This window comes from Tenrec ecaudatus, chromosome 6 (genome assembly GCF_050624435.1).
Source record: "Tenrec ecaudatus isolate mTenEca1 chromosome 6, mTenEca1.hap1, whole genome shotgun sequence".
Taxonomy (NCBI): Eukaryota; Metazoa; Chordata; class Mammalia; order Afrosoricida; family Tenrecidae; genus Tenrec; species Tenrec ecaudatus.
The window spans coordinates 166,715,853-166,741,590 of record NC_134535.1 but is presented as its reverse complement, the minus strand read 5'-3'; the positions used below and the strand labels follow the sequence as shown (position 1 = coordinate 166,741,590).

General features: G+C 45.2%; 1 protein-coding gene across 1 annotated transcript in view; it reads right to left on the bottom strand.

The window, feature by feature from the left end:
• Positions 1-8,527: 8,527 nt before the first annotated feature.
• PLXDC2 (plexin domain containing 2) overlaps positions 8,528-25,738 on the bottom strand; it is a 520,641-nt gene continuing 503,430 nt past the window's right edge. Inside the window, exon 14 of the mRNA XM_075552462.1 lies at positions 8,528-19,594. Within this exon, the coding sequence (XP_075408577.1) occupies positions 19,478-19,594 (117 nt within the window). The 3' untranslated portion in view covers positions 8,528-19,477. The remainder of the gene's footprint in view (positions 19,595-25,738) is intronic.

Below are 25,738 nucleotides of genomic sequence, written 5' to 3'. Positions count from 1 at the left end.
GGCAGATGGCCTAGAGAGGGATGATGATTACTTCTAAATGTAACATAATCAGGGCGGAGCTTGGGAGCCAGAACCTTTGAAAAGAGCCCTGACTAGAGTCCGCGGTTACTGCTTTGCTTTGTTTTGGTCCCTTGCTCAGATTCCACCCTTTGTGGAAACAGAAACACGTGTTCTGTATTTCCCTCATTAATCAGTTAGACTCTTTAAAAGGGGGTGGGGGAGCTTTCCTAAGTGTGTGTTTTATTGGTTTTTTATGTATATAAACTCAAATAAAAATATCGTCAAGTCCCACTATTATAAAAAGTCAAATTTGCTTATAATGGAAAGACGTATTATTTGATGGCTACCAGGACTGGGAGAGTAAGGAAGGGCTAGCTACAAGCTAGCACAGTGGTTCTCAATCTTTCGAACGCTGGGCCCCTTGCATACAGTTCCTCAGGTGGCGGTCACCACCCAACCATAACATTAATTTTGTTGATACTTTTTAACTGTCATTTTGCTATTGTTATGAATGAGGTAACCCTGTGAAAGGGTCATTTGACCCACAAAGGGGTCGCGACCCACAGGTTGAGAACCGCTGAGCTAGATGGTAGCTCCGTGTTAACTTGAATGAAGGGGAAGGCACTATACAATAAGAAAAAGTTGGGGGAAAATTAAGCAGGCAGAGTAAGACAGTGGGGACGTTTTCACCAGAGTAAAGGCAACAGTGGCTGATACTGTGGCATTCACAAGTCTGCAATAACTGTGGTCTAGGAGTGGATGTCTAGCAAGATCAGCCCTCTGAACTGAGGTGAGAGGGAGCGGGAACCTAGCCACATACACATACAGACTTGCCAGAGGACACCTGTGTGTAGTTTACCTTTGCTTCAAATATGTCCACAAATGTGGGAGAGCATTTGGGGGCAAGTTATGAGCACTTCTTAAACGTAACAAACACCTTGAGGGAACGAGACCCTGGGCCTGGAGGTCTATTGGTGGAATCTAGTCTACAAAGACAATGCTCCACATCAGCCATGGCTGAGGAGGGACTAGGGTCTTCAACGTCCATCAGTGGCCATCTAAGGGGCAGTGACTGGCTTATCACCATTTGGAGCAAAGCAGGGTTAAGAAAGTCAAAGCCAAATGGAAGCAATTGGTGCAAAGGCCACTGGATCACAAGAAACATCAGTCCCCATCAGTTGGAAACCTGGAATACTAGATGGTACTTGGCTACCGCTACCAAACACTCTACAAGGACACACCTTGGAAGGCCATGGAGAAAGTGGCAGAAGAATGGTAAACACACTCAGAATTATAAAATAGACCCAGGCTTCTCGGTCAGAGAGAGACTGGTGGCACCCCCGGGACTGTGGTCCGTAGTCACCTTTCAAGCCTGTAAACGAACTCATCCCCATGTCTCAGTTTTCAGCCATGCAATAGACAAGTCTAGAAGAGGGATGTGGAGGGAGGTACACACGCTTTTCAGTAATCAACCATTTGAAATCAAAAGGACCCCAGTTGCCCAAAGTTCAGGAGGGCTAACAAAAATGTTGGCGTGGGAATAGGAAACCTAGGGAGGAAGAGAAGTAAGTGATGCTACACAGGTAGGATTGCTGCCTTTCCTAATTACCGTATATACTTGAGTATAAGCCAAGGCACCTAGTTTTACCACCCAAAACGGGGGGGGCTTTTTCAGCATAAAAAATGTGCTGAAAAAACTTGGCTTATACTTGAGTGTACACGACACTTACTTAAAATGGAAAATCAGCTCCTCTAACCTTCCCCATCTCCTTTCTCTATTTTTCTACATAGCATTGGTTTCGTGATTGATGACATACAGGTATTGCTTAGTGCCTGTCTGTCTTGCAGAATTAGGATGTAACTTCCGTGAGGAGGGGAATGCACATCCACTTCTTTTATTCAGTTTTGTCAAAAGGAATGACCCCAAAGCACAAACAGCGGGTTTTGACTCTGGCTGCTGCTTCTGAGTTCTGGGTGATTCTGGGCTCTTTGCTTTCTTCTGTAATATTGAAGATGTCTGATCACTCTGCCTCAGAAATTGAATAAGGATTTAATTACTTAATATGTTTTGAATCTGTGCCTGACGAAGAAAAGTGCTAAGCAAGTATTTGTTAAATCAGAAAGTTGCCAAATTTCCAAAATGCAAAATAATCCTGGTGCTCGGAAGGTGAGCGATACACTTCCGTCGAATGAATCTCCAAAATGACATGCACAGCATACAGACGTCATTCTCGAGACAGAGAGTTGGCTGATGAAGAGCTTTGTTTGCCAGGCCCCGTGAGGCTGAGCCCAGGATGACGCTGTCAAAAGGTGTGTGCTTGCGGTTTCTTGTGGCGCGGAGGTCTTTGTGTGGATGCCCTCTTGTAGCTGCCAAGCTAGAGCCACACTGATCTAGGAAAGGCTGCTTCTGGGTCACAAGGGCAGGTGCTGGGTGTGAACTCGCCCAATCAATTCACTGCCATTTAAGTCCATTATACGACTCATAGCAACATGATAGGGCTGGACTTGATAGGCCTCCCACTTTAGGTTTCTGAGATGTTACATCTTTATGGGAGCGGACAGTCTCTCTCTCTTTTTTTTCTTCCTTACAGCGACTGCTGTGTTCAATGCATAGCCCACTGCACCGCTAGGCCTCCAGGTCTTAGGCTTCTCACTAAAACTTGTTGGTACAAGCTTAGTTAACACAGTGCATTTTATAAAGTATCTCTGAAACGACTTGGAGATATGTTAAAGTATCTTTTCATTTCATAAGTTGAGAAACTAGATACACACACGAATAGTTTCTGAAGGAAAATGCAGAAGCTTTATTTGATTTTTCTGTTACAACATAAAGACAGTAACAAAGAATAATGACAAAAGAGGCAAGTACTTAATAAAGTGGAATCCGTTATCTGGTCTCGATGGAAGAGGGTGGGGCTCTTGGTATTCTAATATCTTACTGCATTTGTATTTGTCAGAACCATATGCCAAACCCCCTCTGTTTTCTTCTGGTAAACTTCTTAGAATGGAGACATGAAGATACTGATAAAGATGGTGGAAAAAAAGGACATTCAGAGGGAGATGGGATCGCTTTCCTTTCTTACCATTTTTAGTTTGACCTGTATACTGTATTTAATAATCTGCTCTTCTATTTAATTTTCCCTGTCTGCTTTCTATCCTAACCCTTTCTTGATCTAAGGGAGGTCTTTTCCAAATGTTTGTGAAAAAATACAACAATGGATAACAACCATATCATCTTTTAAATCCCAATTTGCCAGAAGTCTTTGCAGCCCCCTCATGTATTACCCACCAGCACTTCCAGAGTCTCTACTTTGGGGGGAAGCTTCTGTCCTCATGGGAACCCTTCTTCTACCTCTCAACCTTACAGAACTGGGATTTTTCCAGGATTTTCAGAGAAAGTCTTTTTATGTAGATTTGGATCATTTATGTAAAAAGAGAAAGTCTTTTTATGTCGTAAGCATTATTATGTAGATTTGGATCCAGTATATTTGGGGGTGGAAATGCTCTTTCTCAGCAAAAGGCCGAAACCTGTATTTCTGAACCCACACCCACATACTCCCTCCATAGAGTTTCGCAGAGTGGAGTCCAAAGCCCTGGCACCCTTGACACATGAAAGAAGGCTCATCACTTAATCGTCATTTTGCCCCAAACTTCATTGCAATCACCCCGGTTTCCCGGAACCCATTTCCTTACGTCAGCTCGCTTGCCGAAAGCTTGATAAAGGACAGGGCTGTCTTTCTCAAACCAACGCCTGGTATCTTCTCTTGAGCACTCGCCAACCTTGTTGCAGCAGTTCAGTATACTACAGCTTCCCCCAAATCTTTGTTAGCACCCTTATAATTCAACTCCAGAAACTACCATCGAACAGGTACATGCATAGATACCCAAAGCCCTGGTCACCCCGATAACTGACACAGACAAAACTGGTTGCAGGCACCTGAGCTCTTGATGATAGTGGGCCCTGATGTGACAGTTAATAGGGGGCCAAAAGCAATCGTCGTTGGCCCTCCTTCCTTTTCAGTTTTAGTGTGAATAGAGTGGTCTCAGGCTTCTGAGCTTTGACTGCCAGGTCAATTATTAGTTGGGATTTTATGTCAAAGAACTCAAACTGACGAGAGCAATCTGTCAGACGAAAATGAACTTCTGTCCCACCGCCTCACTAAAGCATCACACCAGGCTGGAAAGAAGGACAAGAGAAAATCCACATGGATCCACCCCCTTTACAGGCTCATTCTTGCACAAAGCTTGGTGGATTGTGATGTCAAAATCCTCATGGGAATGTTTCTCGGTCACAGCGCTTCTTCCTTCCAATTTGCCCTCTGCTATTTAACTGCTGCGAACCAGCCTTGTGGAAATGCCATACCTTTCTTCAAGAACGTGACATCTCATTACATTTCAAATGACACCCTTTGACAAAAGGGAGGCTTCCTCCAAGTTCTTCTTCTTTTTTGTTTTTGCAATCACCCCTTTGTTTCCTTGCCATGTTCTCTGGCTTGCCCAACAGCTCCCTTTCAAGGCATCCTGGTGCCGCTTGAAAACCTAGCAAGACACACGGTATAAGGTCTTGTGGCACTGAGCACGGTGGGTGTTGCCCACCCCCCAACCTTCCCCCCAAACTCCAGTGCAAGAAAGCTGCTTCACGTTCTACCAAGGCCTGTGCCTTCCCCATTGCATCTTTTTTGGAGTGAAATTAAAATTGCAAGTGTACCAAGAAATCAGGAAAACATTATCCCAGTGTGATGCTACACCTCCAAATTATTTGTCAAGGTCACCATTTAAAGAATAGTAGGTGATTCTCTGGTAGACAGTCAAATGCTCAAGATTCACTGCCTCACAGAGCGGTCAGTGAACACTCATCGAAAGGTGTTGGCATTTCTGAAGTGCATCTATTCAGAGAGGCTACACACCTCTTTGTCTTTGACATGAAGCAACTCACAGAATTACCGGAGGATCTACTCATGTAAAACCGAGTCTTTCAGCAAATTTTGAATGCACTTTTTTTGTGGTAAAATTAGGTGCCTCACTGAGGTAAGCTTAGAAAAAAAAAAAAGCAGGACATAGGGAAAAGCTACTATATACATACATCCCTGGGGTGAGGTCCAGCTACTGTGTCAGGGGCCAAACCCAATCCAGGGATACATAGGGAAGCCAACTATATAAGAGGGGGAAAGAAAGAGGGGGGAAAAAAGACATGCGTAGGGAGGGAGCAGGGCGCTAATCTACCCAAGGGGAGGATATTGTTTAGATCTCCACAGGAGAAGGAGAGACCAGGCTTCAACCCGATGCATCAGGATGTAAATACAACATACCGGCATGTACCAGGGACTTAATAGAGAGGTCCGCAGGGTTCCCAATCCCAACTATATGTACACCCTCCACCTCTCAGAAGAATGCACTACAGAAGACAGCACTGGGGCTACAGCTTGGGGAGAGAGGTGTGTCAGATTAGAGCACACAGGAGAAACACAAAGGGATGGAGAGGGAAGAGAGGACACCCTGGCCCACCAAGCCCCGAGGACGATGTTCCCACTCAGAGCAGACAATGCATGGGGAGGACCGTAGGTCCCACCCCACCATGGGCCAAGGCCTCCCTCACTGGACATGGTGTTGCAGGGGACAGCACTGGAGACACGGTTTGGGAATAGTGCACGGTCTGGACCCCCATCACCGAGACACTGAGAGCACGTAGCAGAGCAGCAGGGGGAGCAGAGTGATGAAATCCGTGGGGAATACCAAAAATAGACTTTGGAGACAGGGCATGGCACCCCATCAGACTCGACTGGGAAATACTCGTAAAGGCCAACAAACAGACCATGGACTATTTATAGGCTTTTCCATTTTTGTCAGTGGTTTTCTTTTTGTTACTGTTATTTTGTTCTTGCTTTCTGCTGTTGTTATTGATTTTTGGGTTTGACTTCCTTTGTTGTTTTATTTGGCTTTGCCTGGTTTTTGCACTTATTAATGTATCTGCATGTGTATCTAGATAGGATAGGTGGGGTAAATAATTTGGAGATGAAAAGAATGGGACCAATGGTTCCAGGGGATGCGGGAGAAGGGGAGGTGGGAGAAAGGGAAGGAAAGGGGACCAACCCAGCCACAAGGGAACACCAAATGAGCTAAAATCAATGGAAGGAAAGGCGTAGGATGCCTAGAGGGGTTTAATCAAGGGCAATGGAGCAGTGAAGAATTGCTAAACACAAATGAAGGCTGAACATGATGGTGGGACAAGAGGAAAGTAAAAGGAAATAGAGGAAAGAATCAGGAAACAAAGGACATTTATAGAGGCCTAAATAGAGGAATGTACATATGTAAATTTATATATAATGAGAGATGAATAGAACTATGTACTCATATCTATATGTTATGAACTAAAGTTGCAAATGGACATTGGGCCTCAACGCAAGTACTCCCTCAACACTTTGTTCTAACAATCCGGCATTCTGTGATGCTCACCTTCCCAACACGATCACTGAAGACAAGACGGGTGCATAAGCAAACGCAGTGGAGAAAGCTGATGGTGCCTGGCTATCGAAAGATATAGCGTCTGGGGTCTTAAAGGCTTGAAGACAAACAAGCAGCCATCTAGCTGAGAAGCAACAAAGCCCACATTGAAGAAGCACACCAGCCTGTGTGATCACTAGATGTTCATGGGATCAGGTATCAGGAATCTAAGACCCAGGCATGGAGTGAAGACAGAATGCCCATCTGTAGACAACTGGACATCCCCTCTCAGAGGGGTCACAGGGAAGGGATGAGCCAGTCAGGGTGCAGTATAGCACCGATGAAAAACACAACTTTCCTCTAGCTCTTTGGTGCTTCCTTCCCCTCACTATCATGATCTCAATTCTACCCCACAAATTGGATTAGACCAGAGCATGCACGCTGCTACAGATAAGAGCCCGAAACACAGGGAATCCAGGACAGATAAATCCCTCAGGGACAACGAGAGAAGAGATACTAGGAGGATTAGAGGAAGGTGGGGAGAAAGGGGGAATTGATCACAAGGATCGACCTAGAACCCGCTCCCAGGGGGATGAATAATGAAGAAGTGGGCGAGGGGCGATGGAGGACAATGTATGGAAAAATAATCTATAACTTATAAAGGTTTCATGAGGGAGGGTGGGCAGGCAGGGAGGGGAACAAATGGGGAGCTGATATCAAGGGTTCAAGTGGGAAGAGAATGCTTTGAAAATGATGATGGCGGCCTATGTGCAAATGTGCTTGACACACTGGGGGGACGTATGGGGTTGTGGTAAGAGATGTAAGAGCCCCGAAGAAAAGGTGCCTCCGCTGATATGTGGGTTGGCATATACTCCAGTATGGACTACTAAGGAGAGGCTGGGGTTGGTGCACATCCTGTAGTCGTAACTCGGTGGCACTCGCATGGCTTTCTCTCGGGAGCCCAGTCTGGAAATTGTCAAACACTATAACTGCCTTCCGTGTCTACTTGGAGAAGCCAATGTGCAGATGACGCGTCCCAAAATACTCACGGCCTGGATCAGGGCCATCCTTCTCATGGAAGGGAGGAGTCTCTTCCCTCTGTCAATGTACTCTGCCCTTCTGGAATTCAGACACTCCAGGGGAATGAATCCACACCGGGAGTCTCTGGCTGCGTGTAGGCACCACCGAGCTGGATCGTGACCCATAGTGACCCTGTGCACTACAGAAGGAAACAGTGCTCTGTCCTGCACGGTCCTCCCAATTGTCCCTGTGCCGAGTCCATTGTTGCAGGCACCGGGTCAGCCCATCCTCATTTCCATGCGCTGGCTATTTGTAAATGGAGGGCTAAAGACCTACACGAAACCCACGCGTTTCTCTTCTTCTCCCTGCTGTTCCCATGCTTCAGGCTCAGCTCACCCAGCGCTGCACATGGACTGGAATCTGATTACGGAGCGGTCGTTACACAGAGCCGGGTTGTTTTTGCGCTGTCCCACACTGAGAATGACTGCACTCTTTCTCCAGGGCTTGAAAACAATGTCGACCTCAACTATTCTGGCATCTCCCAGCACTTCCTCTAGCATTGGTCTTTAAATCGGAGACCCTGGATACTGAAGTTGTCGTGCTTGGCGACTGAATGATAGGTTGGTGGTTGGAACCTGCCCAAGAGGTCAGGGTCACGCCACCCCTACAGCGTGCCTGCCACACACAGAGTTGCGAGGAGGCAGGGGGCACTCGATGGCAAATGGTTTGGGTGCTTAAGCAGACACTTACCAAGCTTCCCACGTGATCCAGAGAATGCCACGCATGCTCTGTGGGTTAGGTGAGAACGAAGTGTCCATCCAGCTGCCCTACGACAGGCTGTACCCTTCATTTGCGACAGCTCGCTCTAGTTGTAGAAATGCTCCGTCTCCACGCCCACCCACTCAGGGCACATTTGGAAGCAAAACGATTTTCGATCACATCATTCGCCTTCTGAGGTTCTAGAACATCCACAGTTTCTTCCGCAGCAGGTCACACATTTTTAAAAATGAATGGTGGAAAAGCAACGAACGCATTTGGAAAGACCAGGGCAAAAGCCTTTAAGAAATTAAAAGAAAATGCTCATTTATTGTGTTTAATATGTAATCAAACATGGCAGCAGGATTACACAAATTGTTCCCTTCTCCCCCTGCTAATAAAAACCAAACCAAACCAAACCAAACCAAACCCACAATGTAATTCTGAAAATAAGCAGTCCACAGAGAGAAGACAGGTAACTTTGGGTCTCCAACGGTTTCCAGCCCTTTACAGAACTGTCACCCATGGCAGTCAGTTGAAATTGAATTCTCACTTGGAGAAACAAAAACAAAAGAAGGTTTCCCACATATTGTAAGCAAAACAAAACAAGGCAGAAAACCTTGGCTTAAGAGGCTGCGCGATGAATTATTGCAATCATAACAATCCACAGGTAAAGGATAAATGGCAAATTAATTGTAATGGAATACATTCAAACTCAGCGAAGTAATCTTACAGTGACAGTAACAAGGAAGCTTGCAGCAGTGGTAGCATCTGATGGTTGGATCTAGAGAGAGCGACCCAAGGAGGCCACACACTGGTCCTTGGTGCAAATTCAGAGACAATGGTGATTTCATTTGCAGGCTCAGGTATGTCACCCATAAGGTCCTCGGGAACTGGGTGCACGTTATTTTTTTATCAAGGAAAGGTGCAGCCTGGCGAGGCAATGCTGTCCTGGACATGGCCGGGGCACATGGATGCTCTCTAGAGAGCTGGACCCCATCCCCAAAGCTCAGTTTTCCAAGTGCTGGCTTCAATGAGCCTTTTGGATCGTCTCTGCACAATTAACCTTCCCCTGAAAGCCTCGCCCTTGGTGTGACATGCAGAACTTTCTGCAAACAGTGTGACCCTCCCTTGGTCTGTGCTGTGCTCACTGCTCGCCCACACTGAGACTTGCCTTTTGTTTGGCTGTTCTAGACCCTTCAGGGTCAGATCCCCCCCCCACCCCAACACACACCCCTCCTTCCACTGGGGCTCTCTTTAGGGACACCACAGTGAGCTGTGTGTTTCTGATGACGGCAACAATTATATCCACTCTGAAATGCATTTCAAGTAGTCTCTGAGCTGATGCAACTGGCTTAAGACACAGCCCCAAGTGCCCACCTTCTCTCACACTTCAACATTCCATGAAGTGACGGCTGGCAGATGGACCAGCAATAGCAGTAAACTCCTGGCATTTGATGTTCCCAGGATCTCAGCTGGCACGCAAAAGCGACTGTATGGCCTTCCCTGAAAAGAATGCACTTCCCAGACACGGACAAAGGTCTCACGTAAGGCAATTGAGAGATTTGTTTTGACCAACCAGTGAAAAGAACTTTTTCATCTGGATGCGAGAATATAACTGAGGTGTGAGGGTGCACACGAGAGACTGTGTCTAAGAGATTTTGTGAAGGGCTCTCAGGTGCAGTTGACCATTTCGCAGCAGGGCAGCTCTGGTTTTACTCAATGGTATTTTTGGCATTTTCAGAATAGCCTGTCAGAAGATATTTCATGAGGGTTTTCATTTTCCTTCCATAAAGGCAACCCGAGTGTGGTTTCATTCAAACCACACCGAAGACAGTCACTTAGACTTCACGGCCATGTCAAGACAGTCGCACTTCAGTTGGGGCCCACATTGATTAAGCTGCTGAGAGGCCCACAGATAAGAGTTGTTTTCCTCAGACAAACTATTTTCATTCAACTTTATTTTCTGTGTGTGACTCTGAGTTATGTCTTTTAAGGAAGAAGGCGATACTTGGAAGGTATCTTCTCTGTCACTGAGGAGGAGTACATTCTGACTCTTCATTACCCCTTGTGACCGAGTAGAACTGCCTCGGGGACTTTTCTTGGCTGCTGTTTTTACAGAAACAAGTCACCAGGCATTTCCTCTGACCCAAACTTGACTGCCTTTGAGTTGATGCCAACTCACAGAGACCCTGTAAGACACGGTAGAACTGGCCCTGTGAGCTTCCTCTGAAGTGCTGCTTCAAACCAAACTAAACCAAGTCAAACCACCATAAGATCGATTTGGATTCATAGCGACCCTACAGCATGGACCAGAACTGCTCCTGTGGGCTTCCAAGATTGTAACTCTTTGTGCAAGTAGAAAGCCTCATCATTCTCCTTCGGAGGGGCTTGTGGATTTGAACTGCTGACTTGGCGGTTAGCAGGCGCATGCATAACACTCTGTCACTAGGGCTCCTGGAAATGCAGGGAGACTGGGTTTAACCACTAACTAAAAGGTTAGTAATGAATTGAGGGCATATTGCTTGGGCTACTCAGGGACCTTCATTTGACTCTAACCTGAAGCAAGGGTGTCCGTGATCTTAGGTCCTGTGACAAGAAAGAAGCACAAGTGGATGGTGTCTGGTTTTAGACTCCCCGGGAGTCTCCTTTACTTCCTGCGTCTCATGTGTCTCTTAGTGTAACATGAAGAATGTGTGTTCCAGGCTCCGTCTCAATGGCCTACCTTGGGGTTGATCCTCATGGAGCACTGATTTCCTCCTTCCCCTGAAAAGGTTGAGAACACTGATAGTGTGGCCAGATCTTTGTTTCTCTGCATGATTCTGCCCCACCCACTACGCACCTCCTATCTTGACATCATTCCTCCACATAGCCCCCCAATAATAAAAAAATCCCAAACCTTATCTTTTGAGTTGATGTCAACTCATCCTGACCCTGTCAGACAGAACAGAACTGCCCCATAGACTTCCCCAGGCTGCGATCATTCTAGAAGCCACCTCCGCTTCTTCCCCCTGTGCCACCCACACACCCTTCTTCCCTTGAGTAAACATGAAACATTAGCTTCTCCTCCTGTGTATTCAGTAGGCACCAAAGGCTTATAGCTGCATGATCTGTAAAGGAGTCATTTTGGGTCACAATTATATACGTGTAGAATGCTGGGAAAAATAGGAACCTGCTAAAAAAAAAATCCACCCTCCACAGGGAAGGGAAGGAGTCACCGAGAGTTTTTCAACCTGACTAAAAATGAATCTCACTGTCTCAATTTATTTTAAAACAGCATTCTGTTAGGGAAAAAGAAACTTTTGTTCAACATTTAATCAATCCTAGAAAGTAGAAAAAGATGTGTACCTACCTATGACTTTCATCTCATTTCTTTCAGCCCCCTTTCCGTGATCTAACACACCATAGAATCTCTGCTATTGACAGTGTTCTGGAAATATACTTCTGCAGGACGCATTCTGACCATGTCAGTCCTCTCGATTCAACATGGTCGCTCATTAGACAGGGGTTTCCGAGCAGCCAAGGATGGCGTCTCAAGAATGATGCATTGAATAAGCTTACCATCAAAAACGGACTCCAGAAATTACGCAATCCTTTAATTATCATCCTATTTCTTTGCAATAATCATGAGAGCATGGGCACTTTAAAGGATACTTTAAAAGTGAATGCGTCCCGGCAGTATTTCATCAGTTGTATTACAATTTAACTTGAGACGAAGGTCAACTTAATCAAAACCTGCAGAAGTAACATCATATTGTTTGAAGTGGCAGTGGTAAGGGCAGTTATTATAAATACCTGTGAGACCTTTTACGTTGGAGTCCGCTGCTGATTTCTGTGATTGTGTTATAAGAGCTCACTCCGGATCTGCTTACCGGATTCTAGAGCCTTAAGAGTTGTAATTAAGGTTTTCAGTGGCATATCTATCTCAGCAATGAGTAGTGTATAATTAGGAATGTTTTAAAATTTGAGGTGAGTCATTCAGCACAGGAATAAGGGAGCCTGGTATTCTACTTGTGAGTTTTATTGTTATCTTCTGTAGGAACTGTCTTTGTATAACTTGACTGAGTTTTCCATTTGAAGAAGAGACACAAGCACACACAAGTACAAATTGGTCAGATTCAAAGGCATGCCGAGGAAATCCTTGGCCCTAACGGAAACCTGGTGGAAGGCACATCAAATGAGCAGGGGCTTTGGTTGGACAGGCTTCAACATTCCAACTCTGACATTTCAGATTTTTCTATTATTCACACAGTAAGGTTTTCTTTTTTCCTAAAAGGGAGCCGCAACAACCAGATACGGTCATAATAATTAAGTCCATAGGTGCTCAGCAAGGGGAGAGAAGGGTTTGCTGATATCAAGAGGAAACCAAATCAGAGGTTGAAAGCAGAAATAGAAAGGTCCTCTAGGTAGGCTTGAGAGGAGCTATGATATGCTTCAACATCGATGCCCGTTTCACGGGCAGACACTCATCTTGAGATGTGTTAAACAGCCCAGGGAAGGCCCTCCTAGCAATGTTTCTGAGATGCTGACATGATATGCCATCAAGTCCCCACAGGAAATGCAAAGGTTAAAGCAGCAAAGACTCCTTCCCAATCAGCCTTATCTCTAGCTATGAAAAAGTCCATTCCAGCATGTAACCAATCTTTCATCTTCTCTTCATAAAACTTTTACACCCCAGCTGGCGACCTAGAAAATGATGATGTTAGAATGTGGCTGAACTAATGACGTTTGCTGCCCTTCCCGGTGCAAAGAGTTGATGATTTAAGGGCTTGCAAGTGAACAAACACGTGCGGCAAACATTAACAGAGAGAGAGAGAGAGAGAGAGAGAGAGAGAGAGAGAGAGAGAGAGAGAGAGAGAGAGAGAGACCCCGACCTTCTTCGTTTCCTCCTGAGGGTTTTGCTCCTGAGATCACCCAAGTGATGGGATTTGTCCCTTTTCCTCGCACTGTGGGCGTGTGACAATGTCTGGAGACTTCGTTCGTGGTTATAACCTTCCTTAGGTGAGGAAATGGCATGGGCTTCTCGTCCAGAAAAGCCCTGTCTTTCTTACCCTCCCTTCCCTAACAAAGAGTGACAGGGTGCGAATGTCAATCGTGCTGATGTTCAAAAAAAGCCCTGAGATCGTCTAATGAATGACACATCCACCACAGACACCTCAAGGGCAAAGCGTTCTTGGAGACATTGGTGGATCTGAGAAAGCTCGTGTTCTTGACTTTTGATACTTCTGTCTAAAGTGACAATGTTTGTCCCTTAAAAGGCTGCAACAAAAATACCGATGGCATCTAACCAGTCCTCGGGTTTGGGGTCACTTTGGTGGAGTGACCTTTCTCATTCATGAAATGAATCGATCACCTGAAACAAACAGCATCGACCTTCAGTGGCATATCCTGTCTTAGACACCTTATTCAATCATGTGCCAGTTTTTCTAAGGATGTGAGGTCGAAAACTAGAATTGGGATTTGGAGAGAATACTATTGACCCCGTTATAGTGTGCCATAGAGTGGATGCCAACTCTTGGGGACCGTATTTGAGAGAGTACAGTTGCCATGCAGGGTACCGCAGGTTGGACTCTCTATGGGAACAGGTCACCAGTTCATTTCTCGAGGAGGGTTCAAACTGCTGACTCTGTATTTAGCAGCCAATCACTTACCAACGAGCCACCAAGACTCCTTGATAGTGAGCCCACCTCCTGGCAAAAACAGTGCTTGAATATTTAGTCATATTACACCTAGTCATTGATATGCCTCCTCCCTCATTACTCTTATCATTGCCAAGAGTACAATCAAATCTGTACTGGAAGAAGAGAAGCTGGAATGCTCCCCAGAGGCCCGGCTGGCGAGACCTCATCTTCCAGTCCCTGGAAAAGGACATCATTCTTGGTAAAGCAGAGGGTCTGAGAAAGAATGGAAAACTCTCAATGGCAAGAACTGACACAGTGGCTGCAGCAAGGGGCTCAACTATAACAACATTTGTGACTGGGCAGTGTTTGTGGTACACAGGGGCCAGTAGGAGCACTATGAGTCTGAAGGCACCTATTAACAACAACCATGAAATCTAGTGCAGTGACTTGGTTTCAGCAGGTGCTCAGTACATAGCTGAATGAGTTCAGTGGTCGAATGAAGGGAAGAATCAAAGTGGTCTGTTACATGTAAAGTGCTTCACAAACACAAATTAGTATTAGCTTATCCGTGGACATTCCCACAGGCTTCATAGTACTTGTTTACCTTCGTAAGACAATCATGTTAAAATTGTTTCAAGGGCAGGTAAAGATTATGATTATATACCTGATTGAAAATCCCCTATGAGATTATTAGTTTCCAAGTTGATTTTGCAAAAATTAAACTAAGGCAGAAACATTTTAGATGTCAAGAGCTCAGTAGTATTACTAACTTAGATAGTCCCAGGGAATTGGGGTCAGGGGCATGTAAAATTACCTAATGACCCTATAATCGTTAGAACTTAAAATCACTGGTTGCTATGAAAATGGCTCCATTCTTAAGTCAACCTCATGGCAGAGGCGAATCCAAATTAGAGTAGAGCGGAGAATCCGTACAGTATGGATTTAACTGCACCTTCTCGGCTGTTGGGCTGCCCTTGTTACTGACGTGTTGGATGCAGTGAGACTGGGAGCAAAAATGATCACTTGTAAGGACTGGGCCTTTTGAGGCCAAGACCCTTTTTGGACACTGCTAAAATTGTTATCATTTCTCTGGACCTCGCCTTTTCTGTAATCGGAAGAGGCTGCCTTCAATGAACGAGTTTCCATGTCGTCTGCCGACGACAGAGGGGTAGGAGTAAGAAAGCAAAGCAAGAGCAATAATTTGGAAGTAGTGAAGTAGATTGTAAGCACACACCCTCCCCCCGCCGCCCCCGCACATGCTTCAAGAAGCACAAAGCAGAGGAATTTTTTATCTGTTTTTAAGAGACGAAGCCATAACTAGAAGAGCTATTGTTCAGGTTAGCGACCCATCAACAAGATGCCTTCCAGGGTCTCTGATTCAGGGTGACTTCGTGTGGCAGAAGAGGACTGGGAGACAAAAGGATGCCTAGAACTGAGTTTGGAGAGAGGCCCCTCACCACGCTTTTCCTTCTTTAGACCATCTGAGATGCCAATGCTCAGCCAACCTGACACGAAGAATAATTCCTCACCATCATTACCGTCCCCCTGCCTACCCGCCCCAAATATACAATAGACAGTTGGAAGGCTTTACAAATTCTATGAGGAAATCCCAGGCATTTTTAAACCCAAAATGGATAAAATTACACCAATCTGAGACTATAGGTTATCTGGATTCTAACATAATTTAAAGTTAATTTTATTCCTTTTATACAGTCTGCCTTTGTAAACTTTTACGTTGAAAATTAAGGTCAATATATTTTTTTGGTCAAGGTGAACATTTTTATAATTTAATGTCACAGCACCCTACATTTGTGGTTCAGGGATCGTGTGATGGAAATATGTGTATCTGAGGCATTTCCTTCTAAAAATGAAGCCTCTGATGGTCAGTTCTTGGCCTCTCTGCCAGAAAGAGTAAACTGGACAATCATAAGAAACTAGAAATGTTACGGTCCACACTGAAGAACTCATGCAGGGGAAGGGTGTTTTATGGGGACTTTGGCTCGCAAGAGCGTAGATAGGTGGAGGAGATGGCCATGGTGAAAATGTCAACAGGAGAGCTGGGAAGGGAGAGATTATTGAGAGCATTCCTCTTGCGCGCGAACTGTAGACACTCGTTGATTTGATGACCTTTCGACTTTTGAAATTGATGGGCCATTCTTTCACGGCGTGTCCATTGTGCTGGCGTTAGATCCCTAGATGTGCTTCTGATGGGGCTACACGTATGTGCGTGTAACGTTCTAAACGTCTTTACACATCTAGACATTTTTCCCAGCCTGTGTAATACTCCTGCAACTAACACGGGATGAAGGCTACTTTTTATTTTCACAATTGCAAATCGAGGCTCCCGAAAGTCGGCGATTTTCATAAGGTAACAGCAGAGTGGAGGCGTTAAACGTGTCAGTGCACATGCTCGTCATTACTGTATGGTGCTTTCCCGTGACCCAAGTCACATGGACCTGACCAAATGAGACCAACTCTCCTCACACAGAATGAAACGAAGTCTGTAGGAGACCTTGTGAGGACACATGCATTCTGTTTTGTCTAGTATGGCGGCCACTAGCCATGTACAGGGTCACTACGGTGAGTCACAATTGACTCGATGGCAGTGGGTGATGGTGATAGGTGGGTCACTTGTGGCTTTGTGACTGAGGAACATTTTAAATTATACTTAATTTTAATTAATGTATATAACTTCTATCCTGGACAGCACAATTCTCGACATGATAAGTTTGTGATTCTCATATTCTTTAGGAATCTCGAGGTAAGAATTGGGAGTACACTGTACTATATGACTTGTCTTTAGTTTTCTGTGAGTACATCTTGAATTTCATTCTCCTTGTAAACAAACCAACGTGGTGGTTGGTGCCAGGTAGTAGGTAGGCTTATGACTTTTCTTTTCAATACGTTTTCTTGATCACTGAGTATTATTTTTGCTAGTTATTAAGAGGAGAGTACCGCCTTGCTTTGTGGGCATCACTGATCTGGTTTTGCTAGAATGCGTGTGTTCCTTGTTTTAATATTTTATCATTATTCTCTCGTTTTATCATTATTATCGTTAATCTATGATTGCTGTGTATGTGTGATCATAGTATACAAAGTCATTTTACATATATGTGTGTGTATATATATCCTTTTTAATACATACTTCATGTAAAGTCTAAAGCATCAATACCCACTCTGAGTTTTAGAAATTGTGCATGGGGCTCTTTATTTGCAGTAAATGGGCACAAAAAGAAGCCAGCAGTATAAAAGGGGGCACGAGTTTCATTAAAAAACGGGATTTGCCCAATAAAATGAATTCTTTAAAAAGGGATCCATCCAATATTTTCCCTCAACACTCAAGAATTCATGTACAATGGCCACTTCTCACCATTTACAAGATCTCATAGGTTAGGAGGCCTCCCAGCCCGTTTTAGTTCCACGGCATTTTCTGTCGTATTTTGTGCTCACAGAACAGTTCTGAAGGCTTTACACTCTCCTACAGAATTGTCCATTCTTTTGGGTCTAAAATGGAAGCGGAACCATGAAGGGTTTAAAGATTACTACAGAGACTCGTGGAAGGAGCCCGAGAGAGATGTGCAGCGCATCTCAGAGGCTGCACCCCCATCAAAGCCAGTGAAGGAAGAAGCATCTGCCCCCCAGGGAAGGCGTCTCTGCGTCCCCTCTGTGTTTGTGGAATACTAGTTGCACCAGTTGCACTGGCAAGTCATTCGCTATTATTGCTCGCTGACCAAACTGGCTCCCGAAGGAGTACGTTGTGATAGCTCATCTAAACCAAGCATCATCACGGAAGAAAGATTGTCATCACATCCTTCAATCACCTTCTGTTTCAATCCTCCACCCCCCATCCCACTGGAACCTCACGAGGCTCGGAAACAGTTATCAGCCACTCCAAAAATGTAAAGCAAAATCGATGTGACAGAAAACAGCCCACGTTTACTAGAGGCAGCCGTGAAGTTCAAATAGGAAGCGATGCCATCCAAGGCAGCCACTGTGTGCAGATGCTAAGCTGTTAGTCAAAGGCAGTTTACAAGGCATCTCTGCTCGGCAGTACCTGGATCCACACATGTTCAACATCGTCCTGTCCAACAACTCTCGGCACAGAATATCTCATAGCTCGGACAGTGATGCAGTTATACACACAGGACCTGAATGTGGGCGTTAGAGGCATAGTATACAGTAATCACATTCCTCCTTTTGTGATACTTTTCATTTCCCCCCATTGGCGGGGATTTGCAGAAATCGGATTTTGATTGGAGGGCAAACAGAGCAATCGGCACCTGCTTTATCGCCTCAAAGAAGGAAGGGATCCCGTGGCTCAACTAGGCAGGACACTCACTGACACTGCACCTCATTGAACCATTTGGCTAAATGACACAAAAATATTCTAATATTAAGGATTTTTTACAACTCTATGGAAATATGCTGCAATGTGTCTTGCATTTGTTTTGTCTGGGTGACAAAATGCACTCTGAATCACAAGAGCCTGCCTTGTGTTAGTTATAAACAAAAATAGATTTATATATATGTATATATATATATGTATGTATGTATGTAACGACTATGTGCTTTAAAGGAAAGTACTGCATGATCGGCCAGCAGGGTTCGGGACCACCGTCATTCTGTTTCATCACCAGGGATGTGTGCTGGCTTCTGAAGACAGCAGGCTACATACAGCGACATGGGCTTTCTGTCCGGGAAGAGCAAACTCTTACAAACGCATATGTTTCATATCCCTTCATATTTCTGCTTAAAAACGAAACAAAACACAACGATCCAGGACCTTTTTGGTAGTGTTTCCGTTTGCTTCCTTGAGCAAAGCGCACTGTGGAGCCTGCACGACTTCACAGTTGGGAAGTGGACCAGGTCAGTTGCTCTGTCCTGAAGAGGAGGACGGAGGACCTCCTGTGACGCTCCTCCCTCTTTCCTAAGGCCTGGTTCCCAGAGTGGAGCTTCTGTCACAGCCGTGGAAAGGGTGGTCATAACCCAGGAAGAGGGCGGCACGGTCTCAGCCTCATGCACCGACAAAGGGTGCGTCTTTCTAAGAACTGTCTACTGAACACCTTGGAAGAGGTGGATGGAGACCGGATCAGCACCGTCCTTTGATGGACGCTCTCCTGTTCTGTGTGGCTTTGGCTCCCGCGGGAACCACTTTTCCCAGCAGTCCTGAATCGTTCATCTTTTGAGCCAAAGGCATAAAGCTCTAGGACAGTCGCCTTTGCCACACCAGAGAAGAACACTTGAAACAGACTTGCAGATCCCTTGAGAACGAAAGCTTTTATTATTAATCTTTTCTCCAGCCCTCGCAACCCCTGCAGCTAAGCCACTAGCACTGTCGTCCTGTCGGACTCCCGAGAAGTCCACGGGTGATGGTCCCAGTGGACTGGCGATGTCGTTCCACTAAGGACGTCTACGTCCAGTGGTAGTTCGATATCTTGCGTAAGTTTGTTTGTTTGTTTGTTTGTTTTCCTTGTACCCTTCTGAGGCTGGGCTTGTCCAGAAAGCCTGTCACCTTCAGGCTACAGTCGCTTAGGGCTCCTGTAAGCGTGTGTGTCCTTTGCTTATGTTGAAAGTATGGGCAACAGTTTGGTCTTGACACCTGTAGGCCAGTGCTGGTGCTGCGCTGTACCCTCGCCATTTTAGCACTGCTCTGACACAATGAAACCTTCTTTTTCTCCAACGGGCTCCACTTCAGCGTACGCAGGATGTCCAGAACCTCTTCGGAATTTCATGGCAGGCCATCTGCTTGGGCGTCTCTGAAACAGAGATTTGAAAATGAGCATTAGCGTGAGGATCGTAAAAATGATAAAAAACCACTCACTAAATATGGACATGAACTTGTGAGTGGGATGTGCCGCGTCGTATCTGATTATTGCTAGCGTTAGAAGGACAGGCCCTCGAAGTCCTGGTGCACATACAAAGGGGCTTTCAAAAGTTCCTGGAAAAATGAAATTTAAAAAAATATAATGACGTTTTCCATGAACTTTTTGAAGTTCATGCTGTCAAGACAGGCATGATGCTTGTTAACGTAGAGGGGCAGAGAAAAATTAGGCTCTCAAGGAGATGGGCGGACAATGGCTGGCGCAATGGGCTCAAACATAAGAACAATTGTCAGGATGGCTTAGGACCTGCTGGTGTTTCCTTCTGTTGTGCACAGGGTCACTATGGGATGGAACACTCTCGATGGCACCTAGCAACAACAACAGCAAGCCCTACGGTAGTATTCCTAATGCCTGACAACTTGTGGCCTCTTAGTCACCCCTGCCCACACAGCTCCGAGAACTTCTCTAAGGCAGGGCTTATTAGCATATCTATCTTTATGTCTCCATGAGGCTAAAGTGCCTGCGTCAGTCTGGGTACTTTAGAGAAACCAATCCACAGAAGCTCATGCATAAGAGAGAGTTTTTTTATAAAGGTTAAGTGCATATCAAGAAAACATCCCAACCCAGTGCTGCCCAAGCCCACAAGGCCAACATTAACCCATATGTCCGACACCAATCTACAAAGTCCTCCTCCATCTCACAAAACACACACTGTGACGCTGACTACACGAGGAAAACTGAATCAGCTCATGGCTGCTCCAGCACCCAGGGCTACATCAGGGTAGGTCCATGTGGCTTCCCCTCAAGGATGTCTTGCAGGAAGTGAGCCTTGTCAGCTGAAGCAGGGAACTGCTAAGGCAGCTGCACCCTGGTCCCACCATCACAAAGCAAGAGACCCGAGAACTAGAAAGGTGAGGCTCACCGAGCCATTTACCTCTCTGCCCTTCAATTAACCCCACATGTGTCTATTGGCCAGGTTGGCACAATAAACTAACTCAGTGCCCCAAATGTAGATAAACATGAACTGTCGTTAAAAAGAATCTTCTCAGTATACAACCATTGTCACCTCATTTTCTGTAGGAGCTAATAACGATATTACTTCATTGATTAACACATTCAAAACTCCAGGTTGAACAATTCTACCCAGCTCCTAGACTTATGCTTCCAATGATTTGTCTGGCTTTCTAGCACACAACCTGAAGTATCACTTAATATTTCAAGATACGATTTACCAACTGAACACTTCCCCTGCATGGCCCCTTGTGCTTGAGAATGAACAGATGGTATCGCCTGAAAATGGTATTCCTCAGCAGAGGGTGGGGACAATCTTCAGCCTATGCAATAAATATGGTTCACATAGACATTCGTCCTAAACCACAGGTTATTTGCATGGAGAACAGGAGAGCATTTCTGCACAGCACTTCTTCCATCACACAAACTTTCTGTGATTTACAAACAGAAGTGCCGAAATGAATTATTAGGTGAAAGCGGCAGAAGACACCAAAATGCATTTCACAGCTACGGTGACACGAGAAACTATTACTCCATTTATCAAAGTGCCTGGGATTTGGGGGTAAATAAGACAATAAATATTGAAGGAAGTTTATTTCTATGTTAGAATTTTAATGGGAAAAAAAGGTTGAATCGCCGTGCAGATATACTGGCATTTGGAGACTTCTCGGATTTGCCAATTGTGTGCCACCGCCCATGATTAATGGCTATGGGAAAAGTTTGTACACCAGGACGGACTGAGTTTTAGCTCTACATTTTGAAAAACAAACAAACAAAATGAAAACAACCAATCACAATAATTATTTTCTGCCTGCAGATTTTATCCTTTGCTGTCTACGTTACATTTAGTGCGCAATGCTTTTGTATTGATCTGTGGTTAAGTCCCATGCTCCCAAAGGAAAAGGGAAAACTAAAGCCACTGCTATGGATTGAACCGATTTCAACTCATTAACGGCCCGGATAAAATGAAAGATTCTCAAGGCTGAACAGTTTCACAGAAGCGGGTGCCCCCATCTTTTCCTGTAGAATGGTGGGTGCGTTCCACCGGCCGGCCCATCAGTGATCACAACCACTGCGCCCCAGAACTCTGACATTAACATGAAGAAGCCAACTCATAAGGCACAGGGTCGTGCTGGGGCCGGAAGCCATGGTCGGCGGAGCCCTTGGCTGAAGGACGCTGCAACCCAGGGCCACTGTAGTTTTCTGGAAAAGGTCACTGTGCCTCTGACCTCTATTGATCGCCCCACTCTGGGGAGCTGGCATCTTCACCTGTCGGAAGCCAGCACTCCAGGGGTCCTCCCACAGGGACAAGAGGCAGGGATCTGTTTTTCTCTGCAGCTGACCTGGGGCTGGCCGCAGGTGTAGTACTATGAACTAGCATTCGTTCACAAGCTTGGCACACCCTCTTCATTAAAAAGGAGCACAGATCATGAGGGTGATGATGATGCTTGTGAAAAGTTACATTTAAACTGCGTTTCATGATTTGTTCTTAACGCGATTGGCATACATGATCTCATTTACTACGCATGTGCACTTACAAACATGTAAAGCTAGCAAAGGCCGGTCAGGATTCACAAAGAAAGCCAGGAACCTTAAAAGTGACTCAGCCCTCACTTCAAATAGCCTCAAATGTGTCATTTTCAAGAGTGCAGCATTTCTGTGTCGGGCTGACATGGAAACCTAACCGCATCTGTGATCATCACTTCCCACAGTACTTGACATCACCGCGAGGCAATTCACAGCCCTCTTCTCTGGTCGGAGGGGATTCCCTGGGAGCTTGACCCACAAATATTCCCCATCGGAGAAGATTATTTAACAACAGAAAATATCTCTCCCTGCTGTGGATCGTCATCCTGCTGGAGTCCTTGAATGTTGGTCAATGGGGTGGTTGGTTAACATGTAACAAACACCTTATCACGCGCTCTCCCTTGAGACCAATTTTAACTTTTTTTCTAGTTCTTGATATTTTTGCATTTCTTTTCTATTGAGTTCTTCTTGGCTTTACTTTCTTACTGGTGTTACTATTTGTTGTGGTTGTGATTGTATGTTTTCCTGTGTATGAAATTCAGGATAGGTACATGTACAGAGGCAGTAACTAGATTAAGAGTTTCCTGGGGGCATATCAGGGTAGGTTTGGGTGAGATGGTGAGCTAATGAGTACAAGGCAGAAGAAAATGTTCTAAAACTGATTCTGGTAATGAAGGTGCAATTCTTATCGATAGGACTGAACTATTGAATTATAAGGTATGTGGATTATATCCCCACAAAAAACTGTTAAAATAGTCTTTCATGACATCAGTGTCAATTATCTCAGGTATATAGATATATATGTCCCAGTTTTTTGATGACAAAATCTCTGATGCCATTTACAGGTAAGGAAACTCTTTCCCAGGTAAAGTAAGTGATTTATTCATAAGTAGCGTTTTGGGAAGCTAACTTATTCTTGAAACACAAAGAAAAGAATTAGAAAGAGTGTGAAATAAGAACACATTTTTAAATGCTCAGTTGCATGACATTTGTTCGATTTCCATATAAATGTTAAGGAGTGGTTATTTCCTTTGCCCCGAAGAGGATGCCCACTCTGTGCCCATGGCAGTCCTCCCCTAGTCCAGGGACACCCTACAACTGCTGTGTGCTAGAATCCATTGTTGCTACCACCGCGTACTGTGAGTACCTTTCCAACCTAGGGGCTCCTCTCCCGATGGGATACTGGACAACATTCAGTTGTGATCCATCGAGCTTTCTTTGGCTGGTTTTCGGCAGTCGATTGACAGGCCTTTCTTTTTAGTTTGTCTTAGTCTGGGAGCTCCACTGAGACCTGTCCATCATGGCGATGGTGTTGGTACTGGGAGGAAAGCTTCCAGCAACACACACGAACCATCAATAACCAAGGGCCAGCCAAGAGAAGAGTGGTTATTAACATTTTAGAATCCACACATTTAAAGGAAATCAATATACAGGAATCCTGACAAAACCCTTCCATGTGTCAACCTGCAGCTCCTCAGAGAGCCTTGTAACTGTAAACAGCAAGCTTAGCTATGTTTTTTTGTATAATATAGGAAAAATTATTATTTTAAAATCATTTTATTGGGGGCTTGTACAATTCTTATCACAATTCATACATACATCCATTGTGTCAAGCGCATATGTACATTTGTTGCCATCATCATTCTCAAAACATGTGCCTTCCACTTGAGCCCTTAATATCAGCTGCTGTTTTCCCCCTCCCTCCCCCCTACCTCATGAGCCCATCATATTTCATAAATTGTTATTTTGTCGTATGTTACACTGAAATGACTAAGCATACCATTCTCACGGGAAACTAATGTTGGTGCAACGCGCCGAGCCCCCTGCCAAGTGGGCTACAGAGAGCATGGGCAGAGGGTCTAGAAACCCGGGTTTCATGTCTGGCTTTGTTCATGCACTTGAAAGTGTGAGGGAATAAATCCGAGCGTTTTAGGGCTCTGTTATACTTGTACTTCTCCAAACCTTCACCAGCTCCATCTCTGTGCTCTCGCTGAGAGGGCTCATCTCAACTGTTTCAGACACCGACAGCGGTCACAGGGTCACTGGTTAACAGATCAGGATGGAGGCTGCAAATCAGACTGCGATGTAAATTTATTACAGAGATTTCAGGATGGCGTGCCTCAAAAAGTTACTGGGTGCAACGCGTGGGTGAGCTCCAGTTTCATTTTGAGCATTATTGATGTGATTAATCACATTCAGGAGAAAATGTTCACCACGAAGCATCTGCGCTAAGGTGGGGGATCCCAGCAGGCAGTTGCTCTAATTGCTCCTTCCGCACTGTTAATTGAACAGCCATCCAGAGCGGTGTCAATGGTCTGTGGCACAATAATTAGGGGCGCTATCCCCAAACAAACCTGCAGGGTCCCCTCAGTTAGCATGTACACAGAAGGGCAGCTGGGGCCTCACTTCAAGGTGAGAGAGCCAAGGAGATGGTGCCTTTGCTGGTTCCATGGGGCCTTGGAAGAAAGGCCCAAGGTGGGAGTTTGAGCCCCAAAGCACTCTTTTTGAAATTCGAGGACCAGCTGGGAGATGCCTGTGGTGCTGGCAGAGGGGCACACACGAGAAAAGCAATGATCTGAAATGCACCTTAAGGTGTAAGGTCTCCTTCAATGACACTGTTGGGTACTCAGTGCACTGCTAACTGTAAGGTTGGCATTTCAGGTCCACCAGCTCCCTGGCAGGACAAAGTTGGAGGCAGCCTCAGAAACCCTCGGCATGATGAAATTAGATTTGATTTTTTCAATTTCTTCAGTGACAGTGGTAAAGGTGGAGAGGCCCAATTATAAGATTTGGAGACTGTAAAGATCTGCTCCTTTCCAAGGACTTGGGCAGAGAACTCATGTTCTTGGTCATTAGCTGGCTAATCTGGAAAACAGACTAGGCTATTCTTCTTCAAACTTTCTTTTAAAGCATCAAATAATTTGTTGTTGTTCATATAAAACCTCCCCAGGCAATGAGGTCTTCCTGCATTGTCAGGAGAAGGGTCTCTGCTTAAACAATCCTTAACCGGTAGGGGGCGGGCACCTGAGGATGCTTTGCCTTCTTGGGGCATGGTTTTGGAAACCACATAGCAAAAGCGATATGTCTCAGATGCAGTTGCCCCTGAACCTCAGAAAGGGGTAGTGTTCAAAGGCTCATTCTGATGTGGTAGGTCTCAGAGGAGGCCTGGGTTGCTGCATTTCTGAGAAGCTCCCAGATGCTGAGGATGCTGCCAGTCCAAATAACTCACCCAGAACAACAAGGGTGAACGATTCTCTAGGGTCTGCTGAAGCAGGAAGATTATATACTAGTAACTGGGATAAAAACCATGAGACTTTGACCTTCCTTGTATAGCTGGTGCACTTCAAGATTTAGCTTTGATAATGTTGGACTCTCTAGGGAAAGGGAGATTTCCCCACCCTCCTTTCATACCTCTACATACAAATTCTTATTTTGTGCTGAATATTTCTGTAGTCTTCAGTTATGAGGCTCTGCATGTATGGTTGCCAGATATATATATTCGTATGATACCTGTTAACATTGAATTTTAGGTAAGTAATA